Source organism: Choloepus didactylus, chromosome 7 (genome assembly GCF_015220235.1).
Source record: "Choloepus didactylus isolate mChoDid1 chromosome 7, mChoDid1.pri, whole genome shotgun sequence".
Classification (NCBI taxonomy): Eukaryota; Metazoa; Chordata; class Mammalia; order Pilosa; family Megalonychidae; genus Choloepus; species Choloepus didactylus.
The window spans coordinates 100,474,543-100,500,587 of NC_051313.1; the positions used below are offsets into that span (position 1 = coordinate 100,474,543).

Genomic DNA, 26,045 nt, shown 5'->3' on the forward strand with positions numbered 1-26,045 from the left:
ACTGTGAACAACTGATTGTACACTTTAGATGACTGTATGGTACGTGACTATATCTCAATAAAATTGCATAAAAAAAGGAAAACATTGTCCCTTCTTCCCTTATTTTAAATAGAAAGAGGACATAACCAAATAGAAAGAGTCTCTATATATTCGCTAGTCTGAGTAGTTCTAGATACTGGAGAGTCCCAGTTTGAAATAAAGGTGTAACGTACCAGCAATATTTTAAAAGTGCTAATTACCAATAGTTTATCACCATAACCAATTAGGGAAGAAAATGTGTACATATTTGTCAGAAGTAATGGCACAAAGGATTTTTTAAAGGAACATTATAAAGCCATATAGGTTGATCACTGTTGCTAGAAAATGCCAAAGTTATATTATTTAAGAAATTTCAAATTTAGAAGTACAAAGGCTAAACTTGACCCATCAAGTAGTAGCTAAGGCAATTCATCTGGAGATAAACTACTTTCACCTAATGTGGATGTTAGGACTTGTTGTCGGGAGGCGATGCAGAACTTAAGAAACAGAGTAACAGTTGCAGCAAAGATGGGAGCAGGGGACTCAGAGCCTAGCTGGCAAAGAGAGTCTCTGCTTGTTCCACATCATATTTATTAACTTCATTTTATCACAGGAAATAGAGGAGTTACAAACAGGCTGGAGAAGGCAAGATAGGGAAGTTAGCAAGATAGGGAAGTCATGGACAGGCCATTTGAGACTTGCATGCTTCTTGCATAAACAATGCGGGTGCTGCCCTGGACAGTGTTCCATCTGGGCAGGACTTGGTGTTCCAATGTCTGCACCCTTGAGTATGCCAAGGACGCATTCCAAGCTCAGGCCATTTTCCCACAAGGACTCATATTTATCTTACAATTAACACAGTATCACCATCCATAATGTCATCTCTGTACAGCAAATTGAGTTATTTATACTGGTATATCTGCATATTTCATTATTCACACAGAAATAGATATTTAAATAACATTTTACAAGAGATTACTATGTATTTTTTTCCTCTACTGTTTGCGCAATAGTGGGAGAAGTGAAACGGTGCAAACAGGAGGATGGCAGCATGCCTTTTGAATTTTGTGCTAAAACCTGATTCTTGAATATCTGGCCCACTTTATGCAAAGCTCTCACCGTGTGGTAGTTTTAAAAACAGTTTGAAAGGAACAGCTGCTATTTACATTTACACTGACAACCAGATCCTTCCTTCCCTTAGTTCTGTTTACTGCTTTTTCCTCTTGCAATGTAACATTGTTATAGGATATATAGTGATGCTACATCCAAAAAAGTGGCAAGTGTAGACACTCTGATGTGTAGTTAAAATGTGTACATCATGCCGTAAAAGCTTTGTATGTGAGTAGTCAAGAATAAATGAATGAATGAATGAATCCATGAATTAAAATACACATGATTTTCAGAGATGATGACAAATCTATAGCTAAATCCTTTACAGCAGATGTCTTAGAGTCAACAGGTTTAGAAAAAATAGAAATTTTAGGATCAGGAAAGCATATGAATAAGACTCTAGGGGATTTGGCTGACTCATGATAATGAAGAACTCTGAGCTTCCCTGTCTCTCTGGTGGGAAAAAGTGACCATGTGTACAATGAGCAGGAGCAGTAACCTATGGTGGAAAGAGGGATCCAGGAAGGGCCAAGAATGCTTTCCTACCTATTACCATAATAGCAAGTAGGAATGCTGTTGCCTTATTTCTGTGACAGTTGAGATAGTATGCACTAGTTCTTTTGTTTTCAGAGTGGGTTTAAACTATCCCTTTACTTCTGTGTATTGTGCCACTTGGCAAACTATCTCTTTTTGTTTTCACAACTGAAGCAAACAAACTAACCTAGACAAGTACCTCCATTTTTTTCTCCCAAATGCAAGGCATTAGGCTCTACATACCAAGTAAGAATATTCCCCTTCTAACGAAAAAAAAAAAAAAAAAGGAAACCATTGTGGAATATTTAATTTTTCAATAGTAGTAGCAGTAGCAGAAGTTGCTGACTCATATTAACTCTCTCTCTCAAAAAAAGGCAATTGCAAAACAAGGGAAGAATGCAAAAAGAGAATTATTTGCTCCCTGATTCCAGAGGACTCATTTTTCCACAGTCCAAAACAAAAAGCAAAAAACTAGGGAAAAGTATTAGGAAAAATGTAAACGATAATCATTGATGTGTCCCAGAAGTGAGAGATAACAGAAAATGTTTTCTGAGGAAAAACTCTTTGTACTGAGATTCTGGGTTCTCAGATTATTTTACAAGATGCAGAGCTAAATGCACTTTTAAATATAAATAAATGCACCTGGTTTTCAACCTTTTAGACAGACATTAAGGTTTTTTCCTTCCTTAAAATTATTGCATTTCAGGGGAAAATGTATATTAGACAACTAAAAATCAACATCTAACCCTAATTTGTATTAAAAGGTCCTTCTACATTGTTATTCACTGGATAATTCTTACAAGCTATCATTATAGCAATATTTCCTTAAAAATGTTTGGGCCTAGCTTAGTGTTACAACACCCATTGTTATTAAATAAAAGCAACAAATTCGAATGTGTTAAAGTCCAGCCGCATATCTATGATTTCAATCTTATGGTATAAGGAAAAAAATCTGTCTACAGGATTATTCCAGGAAGTACCTATTAGAAATCAAATTTAAAAATATTTTCCAATCTGGATAAAATATGATATAAAATAAATTATATTATAAAATAAAACTACAGTAAACTCCAGAGCTTAAGAACAAAGTTAATGTGTCAGTTATAGGATCCACAAATAATTCTGTAACACTATACAGTATATGATAAATGATATAGATAGGTGCCTTATAATGTAATGTTACCTGAGCTCAATAATGATTTTTTCAAATATCATTGCTTGGTTTTTCAAAGCAGTAGTTTTGTTCCCCATTTCATACCCTGCACTTAGCATGGCACCTGATTCATAGTAGGTACTCAGTAAATATTTGTTAAATGAAAAAGCCTTCAAATACTTTATTGGTTAATTATGACAATATTCATATGATGCACTCCCTCCAAAGAATATAGAGAAAAACTAGAACAAAATAGAATTGTTAAGAAAGAATGAATTATACAGGGAACTGATGAAAATAGAGTAAACCGCTGTGTCAGTAGTCATTTACTATACTTGAATCAATATTTCTTTACCATTGCTTCACAATAGAATAATCTAGGATGTTCATTAAAAAATTACCATTGCCTGGATTCTACCCCACATCAATTAAAACAGAGTCTCTGGACCCAAGATATCTGAATTTTTGAAAGCTCCTGAAGCAATTCTCTCAAGCCAGCATTGAGAAGCACTGAGTATAGGGATTGACATAGCATCTTCCCCCAGTTACAAGGATTCTGCGACCCACACAAAGGGAAGGCAGACAGTATAGAGTTAATATTAAACTGTAAGAGCCTCTGTCTAGTTGGGTTCTTGCATAACAAGTTCTGCTTTGTTTGATGGATACAGTATAAACAACTCTAGAAACAATAAAGGAAATGTGGTGGTAGAATTAGAGATAACCCTTTTAGGGAAACAGTTATCAGTCTGTTGAAAAACTGTATTTGAATAGGGGAATTTGGTATCAAATGAAGGTTGCTTTTCAAAAAAACAGATTATCAATAAAAGATATTGGGACAATTGGGTGGCCATCTAGAAAAAATGAATAATGTGTGTAACATACCATACATCTAACAACAAAGTAAATTCCAGATGGGTCAAAGATTTCAACATAAAAAATATATATTGGTAAACCTATAAAGTTTATGCAAAAGATGGAGAAAGTTGAAACTCAGTGCTTAGAAAACACACAAGATGAGGCATAAACTTTGAAAGGGAGAATAACAGGAAAAAGAAAAGAGTCATATAGGAAAGGAATGCAAGGACATTCTTTTAAGAGACCATGACTATTTGCAAGAGCAAGTAATGAACCAGACCAAGGGGGTCAGGGACAGGACGGAGTCAAATACTTGGATATATTTGCCTTTTTGTGCTGCAGTCACCATGAGTGGGAGCAGGGGTTTAAGGACATCCCAAGCGTTTAGGCACAAAAGCATATGTGTAGTATCCTACTTTGCCTGCCCCTTCATACAAACATCTTTTATCACTAAAAATGAATTCAATCATAAAATTCAGGTCAGGAGAGTGGTATTAGGAAGTGAGAAAATGATTAAAGAAAATATCCTCTAAGATGGTGTCTATTTATGCACAATATTTTATGATACAATCTCACAGGTTCATTGAGACTAATTAATGAAAATCCTGATAAACGTTAGGTCTTAAATATTAGATCACAATTAGCTTACTAAAGCAGATTCTTGAGATAAAAACAATTCTGTGCCCAGAATAAGAAATGGATAGACAGAATAACTCCTACTGATAAAAAGTCCATTTTTCCAGGAGATAGCCTAAAATGGGTGATTAACATAGTCTCTGCTAACTTTTCATTTATTGATCCCAATTACATTGTCAGCTCTGAAAGTCAAAATTGTCCCCAAAAAGACTTTGTCAATCCCAGAATGCTTATGCACAAAAGGAACACCAGGGTCCCAGAGGGATTGGGCCCTCCCGGTGATTGTGTGACTAAAGTCACGCCAAATAGAGCTACTGTGGTAAGGGCTCAACATATTACCCTTTTCATAATGCATACATTTTAAGAAGGTGGCTGCAAATCTTTAGACCATATGAGAAACTAATATGGGAACGTGATGTCTGGAGAAGGCCAGTAGAAGAGCTGTTTTGAGATGACGGTCTTTTCAGACCTAAAGCCATGACATGGGGTGCTCAAAGATAGCCTTAAGCTCCACAGATCTGGAAAAAGAAAGCCCATTTCTGAGGCCTGTAAAAGGGCAAAGGAGAATATCAATTGTCCCAAACTTCTTGAGAAGAGTGACTACTGTTGAGCCTGTCCTGTGCAGATTTTATAACTACACTTTGAAAAATGATTCTGGTGTTTGAAGCCTACATGCATCAAGACACAAGCAATATCTTTTGCTAAAGTAAAAAGCCATAAACTAATTGCATCAAGAAAACTTGTTCCCTATCTCTCATCTATAGGTAAGTGTTCATTTCTATGTCAGTTGCTCTTTTTCATTGTTCCACTAGAAATGCAATCATACAGGCTCAGGGTTAAAGGCAGAGGGTAAGTAGCACTAAGTGGCAAGTGCTATTTGGGCAGTTAGTTGTAAATTAAACCACCCAAATAGTATCTCCTCCTTTCAGCGGATTGTCCGGAGAGGAAGGTAGAGTTTGCATAGGGTAATCTTATAACTAACATCATCCAAACTGGGACCCTTTTGGAAGTACAAGGGGATACTACTAATAATTGTTCTGGGCAAGAGGAATAGTCCATGTTTTAATGTCACCCTAACTTTGAGGGATTAACTGGGAGCAGAGGTGCATTCATCAGGATTTAAAAACCTTATACCAGTAGACACAAGAAAGTTCTTGAAATCTGCCCAGGATTCCTAGCAGCGAGAGGTCCAACGCAAAGTGAATAGCAGGCTCAAGGATTGATAACTTCTTTCTATTCCCTAGTTTTACCTTAACCAAATTCAGAAGTAGCACAGCAATGCAATTGTTCCATGCCATAAATACAAATTTAAGTGGAAAATATACTGTGGTGTTGCAAACTAGAAGATCTTGTTTCTCATACTTGCTGCACCCAGTTTTATTATCCTGTGCACGATAACTAATCTCACTGAGTCTTAGTTTTCTCATTTGAGAATAATGATAACCAGTATTCATTCATCACTGACATTTTGTTGGGTGCATGCTACACGCTTTACAAATATTCGGTTTAACTCTCACAACAAACTTATGAGGAGGACACTATTGTTAACATCATCTTATAGATAAGGACATTGATACTCAGAAAGGCTATGTGTCTTCACCTATTGCATATAGCTGGCAAAAGGGAGAAATGAGTTCAATCCCAGATTATTTATTCCAGAAGCCACAGTCTTAATTGTGATGCTCTAGTGCCTTAGACTATTCAGTCTTCTTTTTTTCTCCAGTGCTAATGTTTTAATGAATAAATTTTGTTATTAAGCAAATTGTTATTTAGAGAGAAGGAAGCTAGAGGACAGGTTCTGATCTTTACTAAGTGTCTCTTTAGCACAAGCCATCAAGTGTTTAATCTATGTGAATATATTTAATCCTACTAAAGACACAAGGCAGATGTGGCAGAGACGAGTGTTAGACAATCAAAGCATTTCCTTTCTTTACCTACTATCAATTTATTGCTGAGAAGACTCTGCACAGCTAGACTACATTTCCAAGTGTCCCCCACTCCTATATCTGAAACTAGGTGGGGCCATGTGACTAGTTCTTACGGAATGTGAACTGTAGTAACGTGGGTCACTTCCTGTCTGGAATAGAAAGAAGTTGTTTACTTTCCCCATAGTGTCTTTCCTTACCTATGAGTTGAATGAATAAGACTCTTAGGAACTAAGAGGAGGGCAGAGCTACAGATGGAAGGACTCTAGGTCCCTGAACGAGCCCAAGGCAGGAAGGAAGTCCCCTAAAAAGGAACACCCACATTGGACTGTGGGAATTAACTGTTACACTAGCTAGCATTACCCTAGCTCTTACGTAACCAGACCAAAGTCAGGCAGTATTTTAGAAATGATCTTATTAGGAGTGGGGGAACTTGTCTAATGGATAACAGATTTAGCAAGTGGCACAACTAGTTCACAGGAGGTAAGAAGTGCAGGGTAGGGTCTGGGTGCTTACATTTTTTTAAGCTAAAGAAGAGAGCAAAAATGACAAAGATTTTAAACCAAAAAAAGGATGAATGGAGATCATACACAGCATTTGCCAACAGTCCCCTTTTCTTTGCTGATTTACAACCTTCACTGCCTGTGCTGGTTGAATCTATTATGTCCCCCACAAAAGCTATGTTCTTTAATACAATCTTGTAGGGGCAGACTTATTAGTCTTTTGATTCAGGTGGGACCTTTTGATCAGGTTGTTTCTATGGAGATGTGACTCACCTAACCATAGGTGAGACCTTTTGATTTAGATCATTTCCAAGGAGGTGTGACCCCGCCCATTCTGGGTGGGTCTTAATTAGATCACTGGAGTCCTTTAAGAGAACTCACACAGAGAAGGAGCTCAGAGAAGCTGAGAGAGACATTTTGGAGAGAAGCTAAGACATGTAGTCCAGAGTTTGCCCCCAGGAGAAGCTAAGAGTCAGCAAAGCCAACACAAACACTTGGAGATGTAGACAAAAAGACATTTGGAGAAGCTAAGGTAAGAGATGATGCCCAGAGTTTGCTCTGGAGAAGGTAAGAGAGGACTCCCAGATGCTTGAGAGAAACATCCTGGGAGAACAAGCAAGAATGCAAAGGAGCTGGGAAAGAGAAGGTAAGAGAGACAGAAGCCCAGAGACATTTTGGAGAAAGCCATTTTGAAACCAGAACCCAGGAGACACCAGCCATGTGCCTTCCCAGCTGACAGAGATGTTCTGGATGCCATTGGCCTTCCTTCAGTGAAGGTATCCTCTTGTTCATGCCTTAGTTTGGACATTTTTATGGCCTGAGAACTGTAAATTTGTAATCTACTAAATCCTCTTTATAAAATCCAATCCATTTCTGATATTTTGCATAACAACTGCTCTAGCAAACCAGAACATGACCCTACCGTGTTTTTTTAAAATATGTAAACAGAATTTGACTTCCCATGTGAGAAAATGCAGCCTAAGACGTTCATGTTTAAGGTCTTAAATAAACCATTCTTTCAGAACCCTGAGAGTTGCCTGAGAATGTTATATGAGCTTTCACAAATTCTCCCAGGAGAGCATCCCACTCAGGCTGACAGAACTGCCCTCTAGCAACTCTCTGCAATGATAGCCATCATGGAAAACCACAAGTGAGGAGAGAGTGATGGGCAGGAGTGATTAGAACACTGATCAGATCATTGACTCCTCATATGTATTCTAGCAATCACCAACTCTGCAAAGATTCTTCTGGAGTAAAATATAAGGGAAGCAATGACAGAAGTAATAAACACACAGTAAGGGTATTAGAACTAGGACAATAATATTGGTCATGTTCTTTGAATTTACTCCAGAAATAGAATTACTTTCACTCTAGTCTGGGCTTATCCCAAATCTCCTGGGGAAGATCAGTGCATTGGGTTAAGAAATTTGAAGCAAATATATCTACCAGGTTAAAAGCTCTCTACTCTTATGGATACCAGAAAGGAGAAAGGTGAAGTCACAAGAATGTGGTTAACAAGGGAAAATAAAAAGAACTTCATGCTTACAATAAAGTGGGATATAATAAGCTCGTGCTTATTATTAGTTATATGTTTAAAACCCACTAGATGAAGACATATTACATTTTAAGGATTCTGGATTAAAATATTCCTATCTCATTCTAGGTCCAATATATCTATGTTATGTTGACAAAAGAAGTCCTCACTCTAAATATCTACTTGGCTAAAATGTTTGCTTTTCAAGCAATTTCATCAAGTGAAAAGATTGTCAGTCTCCTAGTTCTTCACCCCATTGGTTACCAGATATAATGATATCTGTAACAGAGATGCAGTAAATTATTGAAATATATTATAAAATTGCATTAATGTAGCTCTCTCTTATAAATCCCAAAATAGTCCCTAAAAATAATGATTCTAATAAGTTGATTTGTGAACAATGCTAAGATGGAGCTATTAGTAGAGTGACTCCATTTAAAAAGAATATAGAAAAATGATTATAAACAATTTAAAAACTAAAGGCAAGGACAGAATTCTGGAAATATAAAAATGAAGTCTGTGGTTATATCAGTTACAGAGATAGTTTGGAAAAAACAAATGTTCATTCATTAATTTGAATTCCCATCATGAAGTGCCTTATGGTTCATTGACTGGATCCTAACAAAGATTAATTTATCACAGGAGAGGTATACTAAAATAGTAGATAGTAAGGCCACAGAGGCCATCCTAGGATTTCATGTTTGACCTGCACCCTTGGCAATTTCCACACAGAATACTCTACTGCTTTTGCCCACTGTAAAAACCAATAAGAAGAAGTGTAAATACCCTCTTGTATTACTCTCCGTATTTCAGTTTGTACCAGTCAGTACATTTACGGGCACAGTAAAGAAAGGTTTTTCTTTGGTTCTTAATTTTTACATCAGTTATAACTTCCATGAGAATTTGTAGTTAATGAATCCTGGTTAATGGAAAGGATCCTGAGGATCATTTACTTCCATGATCCTTAACCCTTAGTACACAGTAGAATCACCAGGAAAGTAGAAAAATATATAAATGCCTGGGTCATAACCCCAGAGCTTGAGTTTAAATTGGTTTGGGGAAGGAGCATGGGCATTTTTTTTTTTTTAAATTTTCCTCAGTGGATTCTTCCATGGAGTTGTGTTTGACAACTACTCAAATCCTACCACCCATATGATCCTTGAATCCCCTCCACTACATCCTGAACAAGTGTTTTATTCTATTTCAACATTCTTACTTAAATTGAGCAGGAATCTGTCTCCCTTAGAACCAATCCATTAGTCATTTTTTTTCTACCTTGGCCTTTTCCCAGTACCTCCATCTCATACAGAAGATAATAGTTCAAATCCCTTTTCAATATGTTAACCTTTCAGTAGCAGCACACATAGGCAAACCCATCACACAATGTAGAACATATTAACACTTATTAAATATTAGTGGCTAATGGTATTATTTGTGTAGTTGTTATTATCATTACTGTTAGGGAACAAAGCAAAAATCACCAAAGCAATCTTACTTAGACCATGTGAAGTTGTACAGTAAATAGTATGTATTGTTAATCTGAAAAGGCAAGATATTTGGTTTTGTGTTTCATTCACTTATAACTTCCTACCATGCAATACGGACAGGTAACCCATGCAAGAAAAGTGCCACAGGTGTGTTCAGGTGAGCCTTTGCAAAAAGGCTCCTGCTTTTCATATTTAAAACAATAGCATTTTGGATTAGGGGAGAACTTTCATTTGGCATTCAAAAGCTCCCCAACAAAGTTAAAAATAAAAATAAGGCACCAATAATACTACTTCTTAAAAGAAGGCTGGATGAGAATGTGTAAAGTTTAGTCCTTATGGAAGAAACAAAGGGAAAATGGTAAATTGGAAAAAAAAAAAGCTTCTGGGACTATATTTCCATCTCCATTTCTATACCACTACTTAACCTTAACCTTTCTGTGACTCAGCATATTCACCCCTAAAGAAAGCCATTGAACTTCGCCATATTTTTAAGAGATGTCTGCTAGGATTAAGACAACGTGCTTTCAGACTCGGTATCAAGCCTAAACTCTTTGAACACTTCATAAACGATAATTATTTACCTATAGATCATGTTGCCCTGAATTATAATGAGTTAAACCAAAGTTATCTGAACTCTAAAATGAACAATCATAAAATTGAAAATAAAACAGCCAGGTAATACTTTGCAGTACCTAAATCTTCCATTGTCTTCTTTTTGCTATTAATACCAAGATTAGTAAATTAAGGGATTTTTTAGAAATTATCTAAGCCTTACACCAAGACTAATTTAATCATTATTGTCAAGATTAATTGGGAAAATCATTTATGATTGTTAACTGTCTTGATTAATAGTATAGACAAAAATAAAACAGCATACTCTAACAAACCTGAATTTCAATGATATGCCAGCCCTTCTTCATTACTTGGCAGTGCTGAAAGTCATACCTTCAACTAAGGAAGTGAGGAGGGTAACATTGGCTGCTTTCCGTCTTCCTGCTGGTAAATTCAAGCCAAGCCTATCCAGTTTCTCTCTCAGGCAGCGGCCCCCATTCTTGGATTTTGCTCTATTCAAAACCAAATAAAACCTGAGTTATGAAAGTTCCCATTCTGAAGAAAATTTATGAAAAGGCTTGCTCATATAGGGAATTCAACATCAGAGGGAAGATATGGGGACTGATGGTTGAGGAGCGTGGTGTTGATACAATCAGCAGAACCATAACGCCAAAAAACAACTTTGTCTTACCTTCTCAAAATGCCTCCCAAGAGTGAAGCATTGAGGCACTCAGGAGGTGAGAGACGCCTCTTGACCTCAGCAATGGTCACCTTGTATTTGGAAGTAGAACTGAGAAGTGACAAACGGCCAGGGACAGAGCAGAACAAGTCTGTGGGATTGACCACACAGGTGCCACCTTGGGAGGGAAGAGTATACACATATCAGTGACAACAAGAGCGGATAAAAGCATGAGAGGCAGTTAATACCAAGGTTCCACTCGGGCTTTGGGAATACATGACAACAATCATACTTAAACATCACCCAGATCATCTTAGAAAGCTGCTCTGAAGATGTCCTTTCAAATAACACACAGGGCTTTGTCTTTCAAATATCACATAGAGGGTATGGTTATAATTTTAGAGAAAATCAGCATCTCTATTTTTATCTCAAATTGTCTGGCCCACTACTGTTCATTTTGACGTCATCTACACCAAGAAACACTTTAATTAATTAAAAACCCTAAACTGCACCAATTAAGCCCACAAAGGGTGGTTGTCTATGGCTCTTTGTGTGTGTGCATGCATGTACACAATGGATAGACACTTTTTATCCGTTCTTACTATATAGATGAAAGTTTTGAGGGTCCTTTTCCAAAATGTTTGAGAACTTCCATCTCCTTTCCCTCATCCCTATACCAACTAAAGATACAATAAGTCATGTAATCCCCAGACACCACTAAAAATCATTTGTCCATAACTAGAAACTTCTGAAAGTGCAGGCAAACAGTGACATGCTGAGACTCCTGGAGACAAAGCCTTGTATCTCTGAAGTCCAGAAAGCCCCTTGAGCTTTTCTCTCCTCCAGGAACAAGAGTGCAGTCGTTAACCTCAGGCAGCTGATAACCAAAGTGGACTTGAGGACCCAAGGGTGATCATGGCTAGGGAGGGTTTCCAGCTGCCCAGTTCCTCTCCCACTGCACAAACTCTATGCCGATGTCCTCACTGCTAGCATAACAGCTATATGGCCCTGGAATCCAGAGTACTTCATTACCTGCACTGAGCAATCTGATGATGGAGTTTTTTCTTCAGTGGCAACTTGGAAAAAAAATCATTTATGAACAAACATCCATTAAACCCACTTCCATTAAAGGTCAAGATTCTATGAGGGACGGCAGAAAATACAAGGGTGTGTAAGAAAAATGGGCAAAATAATGTTATCTAAAACCATATTTTTTGTTCAATATGTGCTCCTTAACTGGCAGCTTGAGTCTCCTGGGGGCTTCTTAGAAATGCTGAATGCCAGACTCAAAACCCAGAACTTCAGAGTCAGAATCTGCATTTTAACAAGATACCCCCCCCCCCAGCTGGTAAATCTGTACATTAAAGTTTGAGAAGCCCAAGTCTAGGACTCACCACTTACCTCCCAGGTAGTTCCCCCCTTTTACTAACAACTCAGACGGAATGGTGTGTTGGTGGCATCTCTGGCACTCAGATTTAGGTGTGTTCTCTGGCACAGAGGCTAAAGAATCTGGGAGGATGGAGGATGTTTAAAAAGGCAAAGTGGTCCTGGGGACCTGGGTAAAGAGAAGAAGCTAAACTTGCCCCATTCTTAAAGTGTTTCTTCTCTTGTACTTTCTAGAATCCCTCCTGGCTGTCTTATGATCATATAAGTATGCAAAGTCCTGGGGACCAAGGTCTCTTTCCCTATGCATTCTGAGGCCCATGATTGCCCTAATGCCACAAAAAACAGGAGTGGCAACAGCGGAACATCAGGGCAGTCAGCCCTCTCCAAGCTGGGAAACAAGTCCTGTACTCAGCTGAATTTCCAATGGCAGTGCCTGGAAATCTGCCTTCAGGTGAAATCTGAGAGATCACAGTTTCCACTGTCAAACTGAAATCCCTTTCCTGGCATCAAACTTGTGTCAAATACCACAGAAATCCTTGCAAACACCTGCCTCAGGAGCCGGAAACCCAAAGTCGCCAGGGCTTCCCCATCTCACATTCCCAGAGAGAGTTTTGAACCACCACTCCCTCCCCCTAAAAGTGTGCCTAGATTTCTGGGCCTGAGGCTACCATTCCACTTTCACTGGTATGTTCTCAGTTTACCTATAAATACAATATAGGTAGTTTTTAAAAAGACTTCTTAAGTAATTTCTCAAAAGTTGAGATGAACAGGAAAGCAAATTAAGTTGGGTATCAACAAATCTAGGTTTTAGAGTCATACTGTGGATATCATGATCTCATTTTAGAATTTAGGTCATTGTGAGGTCAATTTGAAACAAGAATGTTAAACAAGAAAGTCATAATGTCTATATTCGAAAATCATAGAAACCTCTCTCCCCACCCACAATTACTATGTCATAAGCAAATTCATATTCTTGCATAAAACATCCCTCCCTTGCTCATTAGCCACTATACAAGTGAGGGCACAACGAATCTTACCCAACATGGCTCGTTTATTATGAGTGAGAGAAGAGAGTGTTCGAGTATGTGTAGGTATTGTTTTCTTGCTCCTAAGGGACGGGAAGGACACAAGTTTAGACCTTTCCTATCTTTACTAATTTTCAATGGGTTAAAAATATAATTTAGGAAAATGCAGAAAATTATCATTATTGAAAAATGGGGAGTTAAATCAGTCTCTCTCCTATTGGAAAACAGTCCTTTTTTTTTTTTTTTTTTTTTTTGGCAAAGTGAACCCCATATGCTGAAAGCCAGCTGCTTCCAGGGAAGCCACTGGGTCTGCTACTTAGCCATATCCTAACTCCTTAGGACCTGGGCCTTTCTCTCCTTCATCCAGATTGGGTTTCTGGCTTATGCTCAAATAAGCATTTATTAGGTAAGTTACACAGGCTGCATATTAAGAGTATGCACACACAAATTGCCTGGAGGATTTATTCTGTATTCAGGATCAGCTATCAACTCTAGAGTCTTTTATTTTTTATGTCACAGAATCTTTAAAGGGAATTTCTGTTGCTTTGATACTTGGCATAGCCGCAGCCTTGGGGAACTCTCTCGTCCAGGCTAAAGATTTGGCAACTTGTAGAGTTTGCAGCAACATGGGGAACCTGATATCTTTCTTTCCAGTAGATTTAAGAGAGGTAGGAAAGAGTAATAGGTCAACATAATCAGAGTTTTGCATTTGGAATGAAGGCACTGGTGGAGGAGAACTTCTTTAAGGGGATCCAGACTACGGACGGCAATAATGACATGTCAAAGAAAGGAAATTAATGAACAGCAGAGGAGCCAAGGCATTTATAGTATTCATCCCCAGTGTTGCCTGTTGAAGTTCCTCATGGTGCTCATGTTGCATACCAGCTCTTATTTAAATGGTGTGCTATTCATTCTAGATCAAGCAAGGGATATCTCTGGTGGCACAATCACAATTCTCATGAAGAACTGCTCCAGAGTTAATCTGTTACCCACTCTTCGTGTGCAGAAGCAATGCTTCCACGGAGGTCACTGTTTTTAATATTGGAACATGGAGATGGGCCATCCATTTCCAGTGATTCAGCAAACTCAGATGTATAGCTATGGTAACAGCAAATATATATGTGTGTATACACACACACACACACACACACACAACTTAAGGTCACTTGTCTAGGAGATGGTTATCATAAAAGAGTTAACTTTGCCATAGCTACAGGAAGAAGTAAGTCAACTACTTAGACCGAGTGTGGCAAAATCAGACACAAAATACAGAAGGCAGCTCCTCCAGCTGCCAGAGCTTGTTAGATCCCAGGCGGCCATTAGAAGCACCAGTTGGGGCTCTGCTCTTCTTTGTATAGCTGGAAATGTCTGGCCCCTTGTCTGCCAGCACGGTGTGGGGTACTGGAAACGGTACTGGACCACGAGTAGGAGCCTGGTGAACTAGCGACCCCCGTGAACGTGTGAGAGTCCTTTCGCCTCTCTGGGCCTCAATCTGTCCATCTGAAAAATGGGGATGCTCAGAATTTATCTTCTCTCCCCACCTTACGGGGAGGTGCAATGGAAAAAATGGACGCACGCATGCTCTGCAACCTGGAAAATGTCACCAAAACCCACCATTGCGTTGAACAGCTACCACAAGATATGCGAGTTGTGGGGCGCAACAAGACCTCCACCTACAGTTTGCGCTGCAACAAAAAAACCCAGCGCGAATGTCTGCGCGCGTTTTTCTTTCTCTCTTCCGGCGCAATTAGAGCAGAGGAAACAACCTGGGCTGTCTCCGAGGAGCTACGCTCATCCAGCGCCCCTAAAGCTGTCTCAGAGTCACGCGCCCATCTCCGCGCTCCCCCCCTCTACGAACAGATCCGGACCTAGCAGGGGGCCCAGGGCTCTCTCCAGGAGCGATCAATACGTCCTGGCGGCCTTCCGGGTGCGGGCTCAGTGTGCGCATCCTCTCCAAAGCCGCGGCACCGCCCGCCTCGCCGCAGCGTCGGTGTTGACATAATTAGACTAAATCTTGAGAGCAAAATAAATGTTCTGTTCGCCTTACAGCCAAACAGATGTTTACAATTCAAATGAAAGAAATACAAACGGCAGGGATTTTCTCTCCCTTTCTTCATCTCCAGCGATCGCTCGTTTTTTCTGACACATTAAAAATGTGTAAGCTATTACAAGAGTTTCCTGTCCCTGTTTGTTCTGCGGTTGCATTTCTTCGAGGTGCGTGTGTGAGCTGGGAGGGGTAGGATCATTTCTTGGCTGTTTTCCCTCTTAGTCGCTTTTTCCTCTCCCCTCCCCCCACCCCCACCCCGAAGGCGGCAGATATTAATTGTAATGAAACAGCAAAGGAGGTGCGGGCTTAATTGAAATTTAAGTAGGCCTCTGATGATGTGTCAGCAGTGAGTTGCGCTGTTTGGGGAAGGATATTTCATTGCAGGTATAACTGGATTAACAGGGCTGAAAGCGCCCCTCCCGGCACAGATTTCAGACAGAACAAAAGAAAGGGAGGTCAACACTGGGAGATCCGCTGGTTTAATGAGAGGTGGGTGTGCTGTGGTGGGGGTGGGGGTGGATAAATCCCCACCGCCCAATGCAGAGAGCGCTTTGGCCTTTGGTGATTTTCAAATCTGTAAAGAGAGAGGCAGTAGGCAATGGAAAAGCGCCCTATCCCCTCGAAAAATATTTCGAACAAACCATGCCTCTAGATTCTTTGGCGTATGAGTTTTAGGCTTCGAATAAAGGAGTTTGAATTTCTAATTTGAAGTATCTGCACGTGGGTCCTCCAGATATATCTTTGGCTCTATTTCACCCACAATGGATGCGCCATATAAATGAATTTTGGAAAATTAGGTTAAAGAAAGGTTCTGGGTAGTCTTTCTCTAATCCCGGGCCTTGACATAGGAAGAAGAAGGCTTCCCATCCCTCCCAACCTTGCTCGTCCCAGGGAGCGGCCAAAAGAGCAAAAGGCTCTCTCTAACCCAGGTTCCACCACTTCAAAGGATCCCGCGAAACCGGGAGAAGGCGAGGGATGCGCAAATTCCTGACCAAGCAGCCCGCTGGCCATCATCAGGGCCGCAGAGGAAGAGCAACCAGGCCATCCACCCTGTTACTGGCAGATCTGGGGCTACCGATGCTGAACTGAAAGCACTTTTAAAAAAATTAAATCAGATCTGACAATGTTGTACCGCAGCGTTAATGCCTCCGCCTTGGCGTGCCTCTAAGCATTCTGACAAACTCCAGCTCTCTTAAAACGTGCAGAGTTCAAATCATATTAATTCCCCCAAAATGTTTTGATTCAAAGTAGTTTGTATTTTGTGTAGCCACGGGCAATCGGGAAAGAGCTCCTGCCTGCCGGTGGCCGGGTCCGCTCCCTCTCGGCTTGGCCCAGAGGCTATGGCGGTATTTAAGTTTCTGAAATTAGCCTGGGGCTGCAAGGCAGAGTGATCACAAAGAGAAACAAGGGCACTTCCCCTCTTCACTTTTTTATTTTTTCCTTCTCCTTCCTCTTTTTTTTCCCCCCTTGTTTGCTATCTCGATTTCACAAAAAAGGCCAGGGCCAAAATGTCCCTTTTCACCCAAATATGGAAACGCTGGGTCTTGTCTTCTCACCTGCATTTTCCTCTGAAGGCCACAGACCCCTATACAATTGAGCCCCTACCCCTCCTGTTCCAATCTGGATCCATTCATTATTAGCTTCACCATCATCATCATTATCGTCATTGTTCTCCTAATAGTAAATACTCAGAGAGAGAAATGAAAGGGGCTAGCGTCTGACGAAAGGGAGGGGGCCAGAAAGGAGCTTCAGAAGATTCATGGGGAAAAGAACAGTGGGTTTTCCTTTCTTTTTTTAATGATTAAAAACACAGACGACTCCTGTAAATAGAAGTCTCATTTCTTCAAGAGATGACTTTTGAAACCCGGTATCCGAATATTCAGCGAAGGCAAAGCTCCACTCTGTACGTACAACATTAATATGATCTCTGCAGAATTTGCTACTCAGAAATATTAACATATCAAAGCCAACGCCCTAGGCGAGAGAAGCTATCGATACGCGAGCACCCGGTAAAGTAAAGATTATTGGTTCTGATGGTTGGAGTGACGGAGCTGCCGGCGAAATCGCGCACACCATTAACCGAGAGTGAGCGCGCCGGGAGCTGCGCCACCGAGACAGTGGCAAATATTTTATCTAGATGGTAATTACCTCTGCTGCTGCCGCCTCTGTCGCACACTCTTTGGCTATTTCGCCTTCATTAAAGGCAAAAACAATGCAATTGCCTCTTACTAAAGAGAGTCCCGGAAATGATGTTTTGTTCTTTGCAAGTAGAAGTGGTCAAATTTAAAGAACGCCTCCCTGCTCCACCCCACTCCCCCCATTGTAACCCAGGACAGCCACCCCTTAGCGAACTCAGGTAGAGCTCTCCGGGTTCTGTCTTTCTTCAGAAAGAACATCCGAGGTTCTTCGGAAGTGAAACCTAAACTCCCCACCCCGGTACATTCTGGAAATTATTAGAAGCGCAAGTTTATCCGGTAGGTTAAAAGGAGAGGGAAATTAATTTTTTTTAATGCGCTTTTAAAGAAATCGTGTTTCATGTGCATTCATCTGTAAAGCAAGGATTTTAGGAGAAACAGATATCCTATCTAAGCTATTACCCAACATTGGGTTGTGTGAGGGATGGAGGCATGGCAGACAGTCTAAGTAACATCATCCGGATTTTTTGATGACTAAAGGTGACGTGAATTACTGATATTACGAATTCTTCGCCCTACCGTGACCATATAAAGAAAGGGTTTCCTTAGCGTTTCTTCAAGAAACGGTAGTCCAGAGATGAGGGGACCGGGCAAGCTTTGGGAGGATATATGTCCCCTATTAATGCAAGATTTCTTTGCAATCTTTGCTATTCTTTGGTAAATTATCACGAACATTAATCATTTTAGAGCAAACACAAATACATAGACGCACTCTCTCGTCTCCGAGACTCAAACAGGTTACTTGGCCTATCCTTAAGACACGTGGAAATGAATTCTGAGCGGCTAAAGTCCGAATTTTTTCTCAGTGGGGTATTTAGAGTCTAGTCAAACAAAGCAGACATAAACCCCAAGTTACATCCCTTTTTCTTTGGATCGAAGCTGCTCTACTAAAAGATCACTATTTGGTTGAAAATAGCAGACTCAGCACTGTTGTGTTTCTTTTTCTTTTTTTTAAAAAAAAATTAAATGAAACGAATATCATCGTTTCTACAAGAACAACAAACATCAACTAAGACCATTTCTGTGGCTCTGATGGGGTAGGTCTGCAGCTCCCATCTTGTGATACCCAAGAGGGGTAGCTTTTCTCTGTGGGGATAGTGAAGGCTGGGGGACTATCCCCGAAACCTCTGTCCGGAAATTCCACTGATTCCACAGCTGCTGCCCCTCCAATTCCTGCCTTCGGCCCTGAATAATCCCCACCTACTGTCAGCTGTTGTACGATCAGATGCTATTTTCAAGTATTTTGAGAAAGCGGTCTTGGAGAAAGTGAAGAAGAGAGCAGAAAGACCGCAGTAGCGCAAGCCGGGATTAGTGCAAAGCTGGTTTCGAGCGCTAATTAGTGGCGCTGTCCTTCAGCACCACCGGCGTCTTCTCTGTGCGCCCGAGTGCTGGGTCTCACCTTTAGCATTACCGCCCCTACATACCCGATCAGCATTCTTCACCTAGCTCTTCTTTCATTGTTTGTTTTTACCCACTCCTCCTGTGAAAACAGTGTATATATTTTATTTCTATTTTCACCAGCCTTGGGCCTGTTTTATGTCATTTAAATATGGCGGAATTTTGCCCGGGTTGACAAGCTTAAAAAATGCTCAATTTCTATCTTTGTAGAGAAATGCATAGTTTTTTTCTTTAAAATAGTTTTCCAACTTCCTTGGGGGAAACAACAGAATTGAAGAGCTATTTTAAATCTAGCAGAAGTTCCAAGTATCCACTATGACAATAGCCAAATTCCAAAAGGAAAGCATTCCTTGTTTTCTTTTCCTTTCAGTTTAAATGGAGTTTCACATTGGACATCAGGTTGTGAGATTTGCAGTTTAAACACAAAAGACTCCACTTCTTCCTATCAACATTTTCCCTTTGTGGAAAAGCATTGGAATCTTTCAAGATCCTTTGAAAGGGTTGGAGAGAGACTGAAGGACATTTATTTGGTGTCATCAGAAGTGACTCAGTTTTCAGTGATTCAGTAACTAAAGACAACTGTGGCCCTGGAGCTGGAATTAGTTTTGGTGAATAGGCCATGTTTTATTAATTGGTATAAAGTTGGGATAACAGCTGGTCCCCTTGCCTTGTATGCTCCTCTGGTTACTCAGCCTGCTAGGAAAATAAGCTTCAGAGGCTCTGGGTAGAGTTAAGTGGGGAAACCAGTGAAATCTGCACTGCCTTGAGGCTCTGAGAATGTCATAGTTCAAAACCTTTTGTCAAATGGAACATCTGAAAATAGAGCCTCCTTCGGTGTCTGAGAGCCAGCTGAAATCAACAGCTCTCTTCTCTCTTCTTGCCTTTCCCCCACCTTCCAATTCCATGGGTAACTCTGGATTCAGATGTTTTCCTCAACAGATGGGAACAAGAAAGCTTTTTCTAGTACAGTTAACACCACCTCCTCCTCCCACCCTCTCTTAAAGAAAGAAATGTTCTGGACACTTAGAAAAATAAGGGCAGCTACAATATTGGTGTTTCATTAGTCTCCCCTGAAACTTCAATGGATCCAGCCTTTCACAGAATCCCTCAAAGCCTCAAGCTAACACCATCACCTCAAACACCCAGGCTGTGGCTGGCACATTTAGGGCTAAATGATACCCAAAATTCTGCTCCAGGATGTGGTATTGGGGGAAGGGAGAGTGAGAGGTATTTTTTGTTTTGTTTTTTTTTTTTTGGTTGTTGTTGTTCTTGTTATTTATTTATTTTTTGTTTTTTACCTCTAACTTTGACTTTGTCACTGTGCTGTGAAGAGCAGTAAATTTCTCCTCCCACAGATCTTTTTGGCACAGGCTGTGTTCCAACCTCATCAGAGGAAAGGAGGCTTTTTAATGTGGGTATCTCCATGTGGGATAAAAATGTCCCAGACCAAGAGCAGTTGTTTTCTTAATCATCAGACATGGAATCTGTTCTTTGAAAGCACCAGTGGATCTTCAAAACAAAGCAACAGATGAGAGAAGAATGCTTAAGGTTAACACATTGTTACTTACCTCTTCTTATCACCCCACCTTGGCCATTGAGCACCAGCCCACACTGGGCTTCCACGGAGCCCTTAAAAAGAAAGAGAAATAAAATCACTCAAATAGAAACTAATAGCTATGACTTTTAGGTAAAGTCTTTCAAACAGCCCCATCTTCAAACCCTTCTCAGTAGGCATTTAAAAGCAACCATTGAGCAGGAGCAAGCTTGGCAGTGAACATGATTTCAAGAGAAAAAAAAATTGTAAGAAAAACCACAACCTAAAAGTTGTATAAATCTTAAGGCATGCATTTTACAGGACCATCCAATATTACACTTCAAAGTGCTTGGGTGTCTTTCATCTTGGCACAGAGGAGCAGCCCTTTGAGTCTCCATCAAGGTACCCAGCATATTCATAGACAATATATACTTGTTCTTTCTGAGTGGAGCAAATTACAACTAGAATGCCATGTTCTGGGACTGTGGGCTTCTTGAAGGATCAGAAGAGCCATTTCATGTGTAGGATTCAAGATATCTTATGGGGGTCCTATTTCACCACAGATGTAGGAATACCCAATAATGCTACCCAAAATGGGCCTTATGGAGGAAACACCCTTAGGTTCACTCACTGCAGATCTTCATACTCCTAATGGATTGAAGAATAATTTGAGTTGTGAAGAAGGAGGGGGTTTGCTGATTTTTGACTAAGAAAAATAAAAATTTCTCTCTCTCTCTCTTTTGCTGAATGGAAATGTGTTAAAGGCTCATTTTCCTTTACAAACAAACGAGGTATTGGACATGAAAGAGGCCTTGAAGGGTGTTAACCTACCCAACAGCCCGTGAAGAGTTAAGTAAATGCGGAGAGAGTCGGTGCATAATAAAAACCCACTTTACAAAACAACCTTTACAGCCCTGGCTCCCTTTTCGCCTCCCCATTTTCACCATATTGAGGCAGGCCTGTAAGACCCCCCTTTTCAACCTACTCACGAGCTCTTTCTTATTTTAAATGTTCTGCCTTAAAGTGATTATCAAATCAATATGAAAAAAAAAAACTTGGAGACTGAGCATAAATTAAAGCGGTGATGGGAAAAGGTGTGACAGTTTCCTTTGTTGGCCATAGCAAATCTTTTTAGGGGACTCAAAGATGGAACTGAAGCCACAAGACTGTTTGCATCTGTTAGGCAGACTTAGACTGCCCTCCAAACCATTGGACTTTCACTTAAAATTCTGTGCAGGGAAAAGTATATTTACATTTGTTGCATTTGAAATGAGGCATATGCTGATGAATGTTTTAAAAAGGAAGAAATAAAAGGAGAGAGACGGGTTTCTGCCACACACCCCTCCCTATTTCTCTCTTTAAAAGTAGCTATGACTCTTTCTTTCTTTCTGTTTCATTCTGCCAACTAATTCCAGGAAGAGCGGAAGAAAACAACTTTCCAAATTCACAAATTTGATATATAGATAGATCGATCTATATCTATCTCTATACATGAAGTCATTCACCACATTATTTTGTCTAGCATTTTGGGGTGTTTCTCTCAGTCCATGAGTAACAAATGGGGAAAGAGAGTTAAAGATATAAACTGTAGAAAAGATTTCAAAATACATAAAATTTACAAGGTAAAGAGCCTCCTCGGAGCTTTCCAGAGGAGAGAACCGCAGTCTCTGCCACTCTCTGGCGCACCGTTAAGATGTTTATTTCTTAGGAGAAACGAATTTGGTTCTCTTCACTTAACAAACTTTTCCCCCTCATAAGTAAAACATGTTGTTTGGTCGGATGACATTGCATAAATGACCAGTTGAATGGCACTAAGTCGAAAATTGGATAAACTACGGTGTCCTTTTGCACGGGATTCGCTCTTTGTCTGATGCTTGCAAATGTTCTAATCCCCTCTTTTGAAAAATGCCCGGCTTTGTGCCTACCACAGAAAAAAAATTTGTACAGATACAAAAAAATCAGCAGCAGACGCGGCTATAAAAAGAAGTAAATAGGTTTTAGTTGAGCTAAGCATTGAATGGCAGATTTTTTTCCCCTTGAGACATAAGGGGACCCTTGTGAAAAATGTAAAAATGCCCGGAGCGTATAAAATTATTTCGTGAATATAAATGTAGAAAGTCAAGGTTTATGGAGCCAAATCTTTTTTCTTCTGTACCAATCCTGCGGCTATAGCTCTTTGTTGGGACTGTAAGGGCTTTCACTTTAATTTTAAAATAATCCCTTGCTCGGAGGTAAATGAGGGGAAAAGATTTTCTGTGCGCAACAAGGGATCCCATACGTCTCCAACTTGTGCTCTTGAAATATCTCCCCTTTCCTTGCCCAGAGAGTGGAGAAGGTGATCAGCTTTGTGCGGACTGAAAAAGTATGGACTCGCCGGACAGCTGCATTTTGAGCCCAAAGAAGTTTGATTTTGTGTCTTCTAGGGTTCTTTCGAAGATATTTATGGTTTTATTTGTTTGAAATGTGGCCAAAGCAATATCGTTGCATACTTGTAAATTGTATTGTTGACAATGAAAGTGCAAAAATGCGTTAAGGAAGAAAGTGGGAGAGATCATCTGATTGCGTGATGGCCTCCACAGGTCTGCGTTCCTCTTTTCCTTCCTTCCTTTCCTTCCTTCCTTCCTTCCTTCCTTCCTTCCTTCCTCCCTTCTTTCCTTTCTTCCTTCTTCCCCCTTCCTTCTTTCTTTCCTGCCTCCCCAGACCCCTTTCTTTCTTCGTGTTCTTTTTAAGGAGTTGCAGCTTATGTAAAAGGCAATGGTTTGGAGAGGAAAAATATAGTTGTGAATTATAGAACTGGAAGGGTTTCGGCTCAGGCCAAGCAAAGAAAATTAGGCGCAAACCCACACCCAGGCGAAGTGAGCGGCGCAGACACTTTCTCTGGGATTAATTTTTGAGGCTTTCATTTGCTTTCCTTTACTTTGCACGGCAGTTTAGTACATTTGGTGAGCTAGAGCTCAGAATCTCAACAATTTTCTGACCCATGCCTTTCCGAGAACAAAGCAGACCCCCAATTAGTAGTAAGATCCCTATAAGCTCAGTTTGTTACAAACGCCTGGAAAAGCGCCCTTAGACCAGTAAAGTGCCGCGCGATTGGTCATCAACTCATCGGGTCTAATTCTGGGTTCAGTTGGCTCAACCCCAGCCTCTTGATCTCTCTCATCTCATCCCCTCGGGGACAGAAATGTGGATTCACGAAAGACTTCTGGGCAGACAGACGGGAGGTGGGAGGCCGCAGATAGCCGGACTCGGTCGTATCCAGGTGAAATACCTCGATCCAATGAGAGGGATAGAACGGGCTCACGCCTCCTCTAATTGTTTCTATAACTTTCCGTAAGTGGGGGGGGGGGGAGAAAGAGAGAGAGAGAGAGAGAGAGAGAGAGAGAGAGAGAGAGAGAGACGGTTTACAGTCAGCATTAACGGAGAGGGAGGGGGAGAGCGAAGAGGGGAGGGCTCACACAAATTCGCCGCATGCTTATTTACCTGCAAGTCGTCTGCTCCCGCGGCGGCCAGCCCCAGGCTGGGCCCTGGCAGGAGTCTTTGATCTGGGTGCATTCCATACTGAGAGCCATGGCTCATGAGGGAAAGGTCGTGGCGGCGGTAGGCATCGAGGCAGCCCAGCTCTCGCCTCTGCTCGTCCAGGCAGGACGACTTGAGCGCCCGCGCATTGTGCAGGTTAATGAAGTCGGTGGGCTCCCCGTGGTGGATCTGCTGGTAGTACTGTTGCGAGTGGTGGAGCGAGTTCAGAGAGTAGGCGTCGGGGGTGACGGCCGGGTGGCTGTGCTGAAACTCATAATGGAAGGACTGATGGTGGAGCGGTGTGTACTGGTGGTTAGTGGAGAAGTAGGGGGACGCAAACTCGGTGCCGGTGGTGGAGTAAGTTAAAGGAGAGGAGGAGGAGTAGGCGACAGTGGAATTGGCTACGGACTCCAGACAGCCAAGCTGCATCAAACGGTAGCTGTTTGATCCGTCGTGACGTATCTGGAAGGAAGAGGGGGAAAAGGGAGAGCAGAAAAACTTGAGGTTTGTCATTTTGCAACCAAGGCGCCGCTCTCCCCAAGCCGGGAGCTTTCTCTGGCCCTCCGAGGAGAACGAGTGCGCAGGGCTCGGGCCGAGCCGCAGCCCCAGCGCAACGCCTTTGCCAGAGAGCCCTTGCGAGCAGGCAAACCAGGGGTGGGCGGCCTCGTCCTCACAGTTGAGAGAGCGGAAAAAAAAAAAAAATTCCCCACCCTATATAGGTGCGGGTGACACACACAGACACACACAGACACACACACACACACACACACACACACACACACAGCCCCTGCCCAATATGCGCAGGGAGCTGGGCTTTGGGAGCCAGGTTTGCAACTGACTCCCGGGCGGCGGAGAGCAGAACTAGAGCGTCCGCACGCACCCAGCTCCGGCCGGCGCTTCGCCACCTCCTACCAGATCCCACACCTAGATTCCGTGCCTGTCCATGCGGAGGAGTTCATCCAAAACCGCTCAAAATCATTATCCACATACATGTATTGTATTCTAGTCTGTGCAAATCTCTTAACTTGCTCATTTCCTAAGCCATTTGAGGGAGGGAAACCGATCCCCCTTTCTGTGTCCCCTTTCTTGAATAAGCCCATTCCAAAACGGGTGCGTTGTTCCCCACCCCCCTTGTCCACCTACCGCTCCCCCCGCCATCAGTCCCTTTACTTTTCCTTTCTGAGTATCATTTTTCCGTCTCTATCTCTTTCTCCTCACCCCTCCTCCCTTTCTTTGTTATTAGGATTATGTTTTTCCCCTTCATTATGGCAAATGTTTCTTAACGTGGCAGAGGGTTGCCCTTCCTGGCGACAGATGTAATAACGAACTTTCTCCCCTTTCCCTCCTTAACTTCCCCCCGAAAGCCAGATTATAATTAAACTTAACGGTCCAATATAGATAAGAGACAGGGGAAGCTGCCACCGCCGCCGCCACCGCTGCCGCCGCCACACACACGCGCGCTCAAAAAAAAAAAAAAAAAAAAAAAAAAGTAATAATACCTCGGCATCGTGGACTAGTCCCGGAAAGGTAGTTGACATGTTGGGTTTCTCCGAAAGCTTACGATGCAATTTCCCCCTCCAAAAAAAGAATCGGAAAAAAAAATCCAAACTTCTTGTATTTTCCAATTTTTTTTTAAGGAAAAAAATGTTCTATAGATAGAGATCTAAATTGTAATGGCTTTGCCCAGATCAGATAGCTCCTTGCCTCGTACCCACTTAAAAACCTGTAGGAACAAAATTTTCCCTCTGCACAAAAGCAGCTCCCTGGAACAGATTTTGTACTTGCTGAGTATTTCTTTGGCTGATGTCGTAGGTCCCTTGGTAATATAGAAGTTTTGAAAATTAAGCATCAGCACTGAGAACTGGGAGGACAATAGGCAGAAGAGATTTATCCCAGGAGACAAGGAATAAATATTGTATCTTCGCCTAATAAGGAACAGGAGGTTCTTTCAACATTTT

At 41.2% G+C, this 26,045-nt stretch overlaps 1 protein-coding gene across 1 annotated transcript in view; it reads right to left on the reverse strand.

The window, feature by feature from the left end:
- Positions 1 to 25,625, reverse strand: part of TFAP2D (transcription factor AP-2 delta) — a 53,516-nt gene extending 27,891 nt beyond the window's left edge. The window contains exons 1-5 of the mRNA XM_037844518.1: positions 25,587 to 25,625; positions 24,052 to 24,549; positions 20,606 to 20,666; positions 10,999 to 11,164; positions 10,701 to 10,819 (exon numbers count right to left, since the gene is read on the reverse strand). Coding sequence (XP_037700446.1) covers positions 10,701 to 10,819; positions 10,999 to 11,164; positions 20,606 to 20,666; positions 24,052 to 24,549; positions 25,587 to 25,625 — 883 coding nt within the window. The remainder of the gene's footprint in view (positions 1 to 10,700; positions 10,820 to 10,998; positions 11,165 to 20,605; positions 20,667 to 24,051; positions 24,550 to 25,586) is intronic.
- Positions 25,626 to 26,045: the final 420 nt, after the last annotated feature.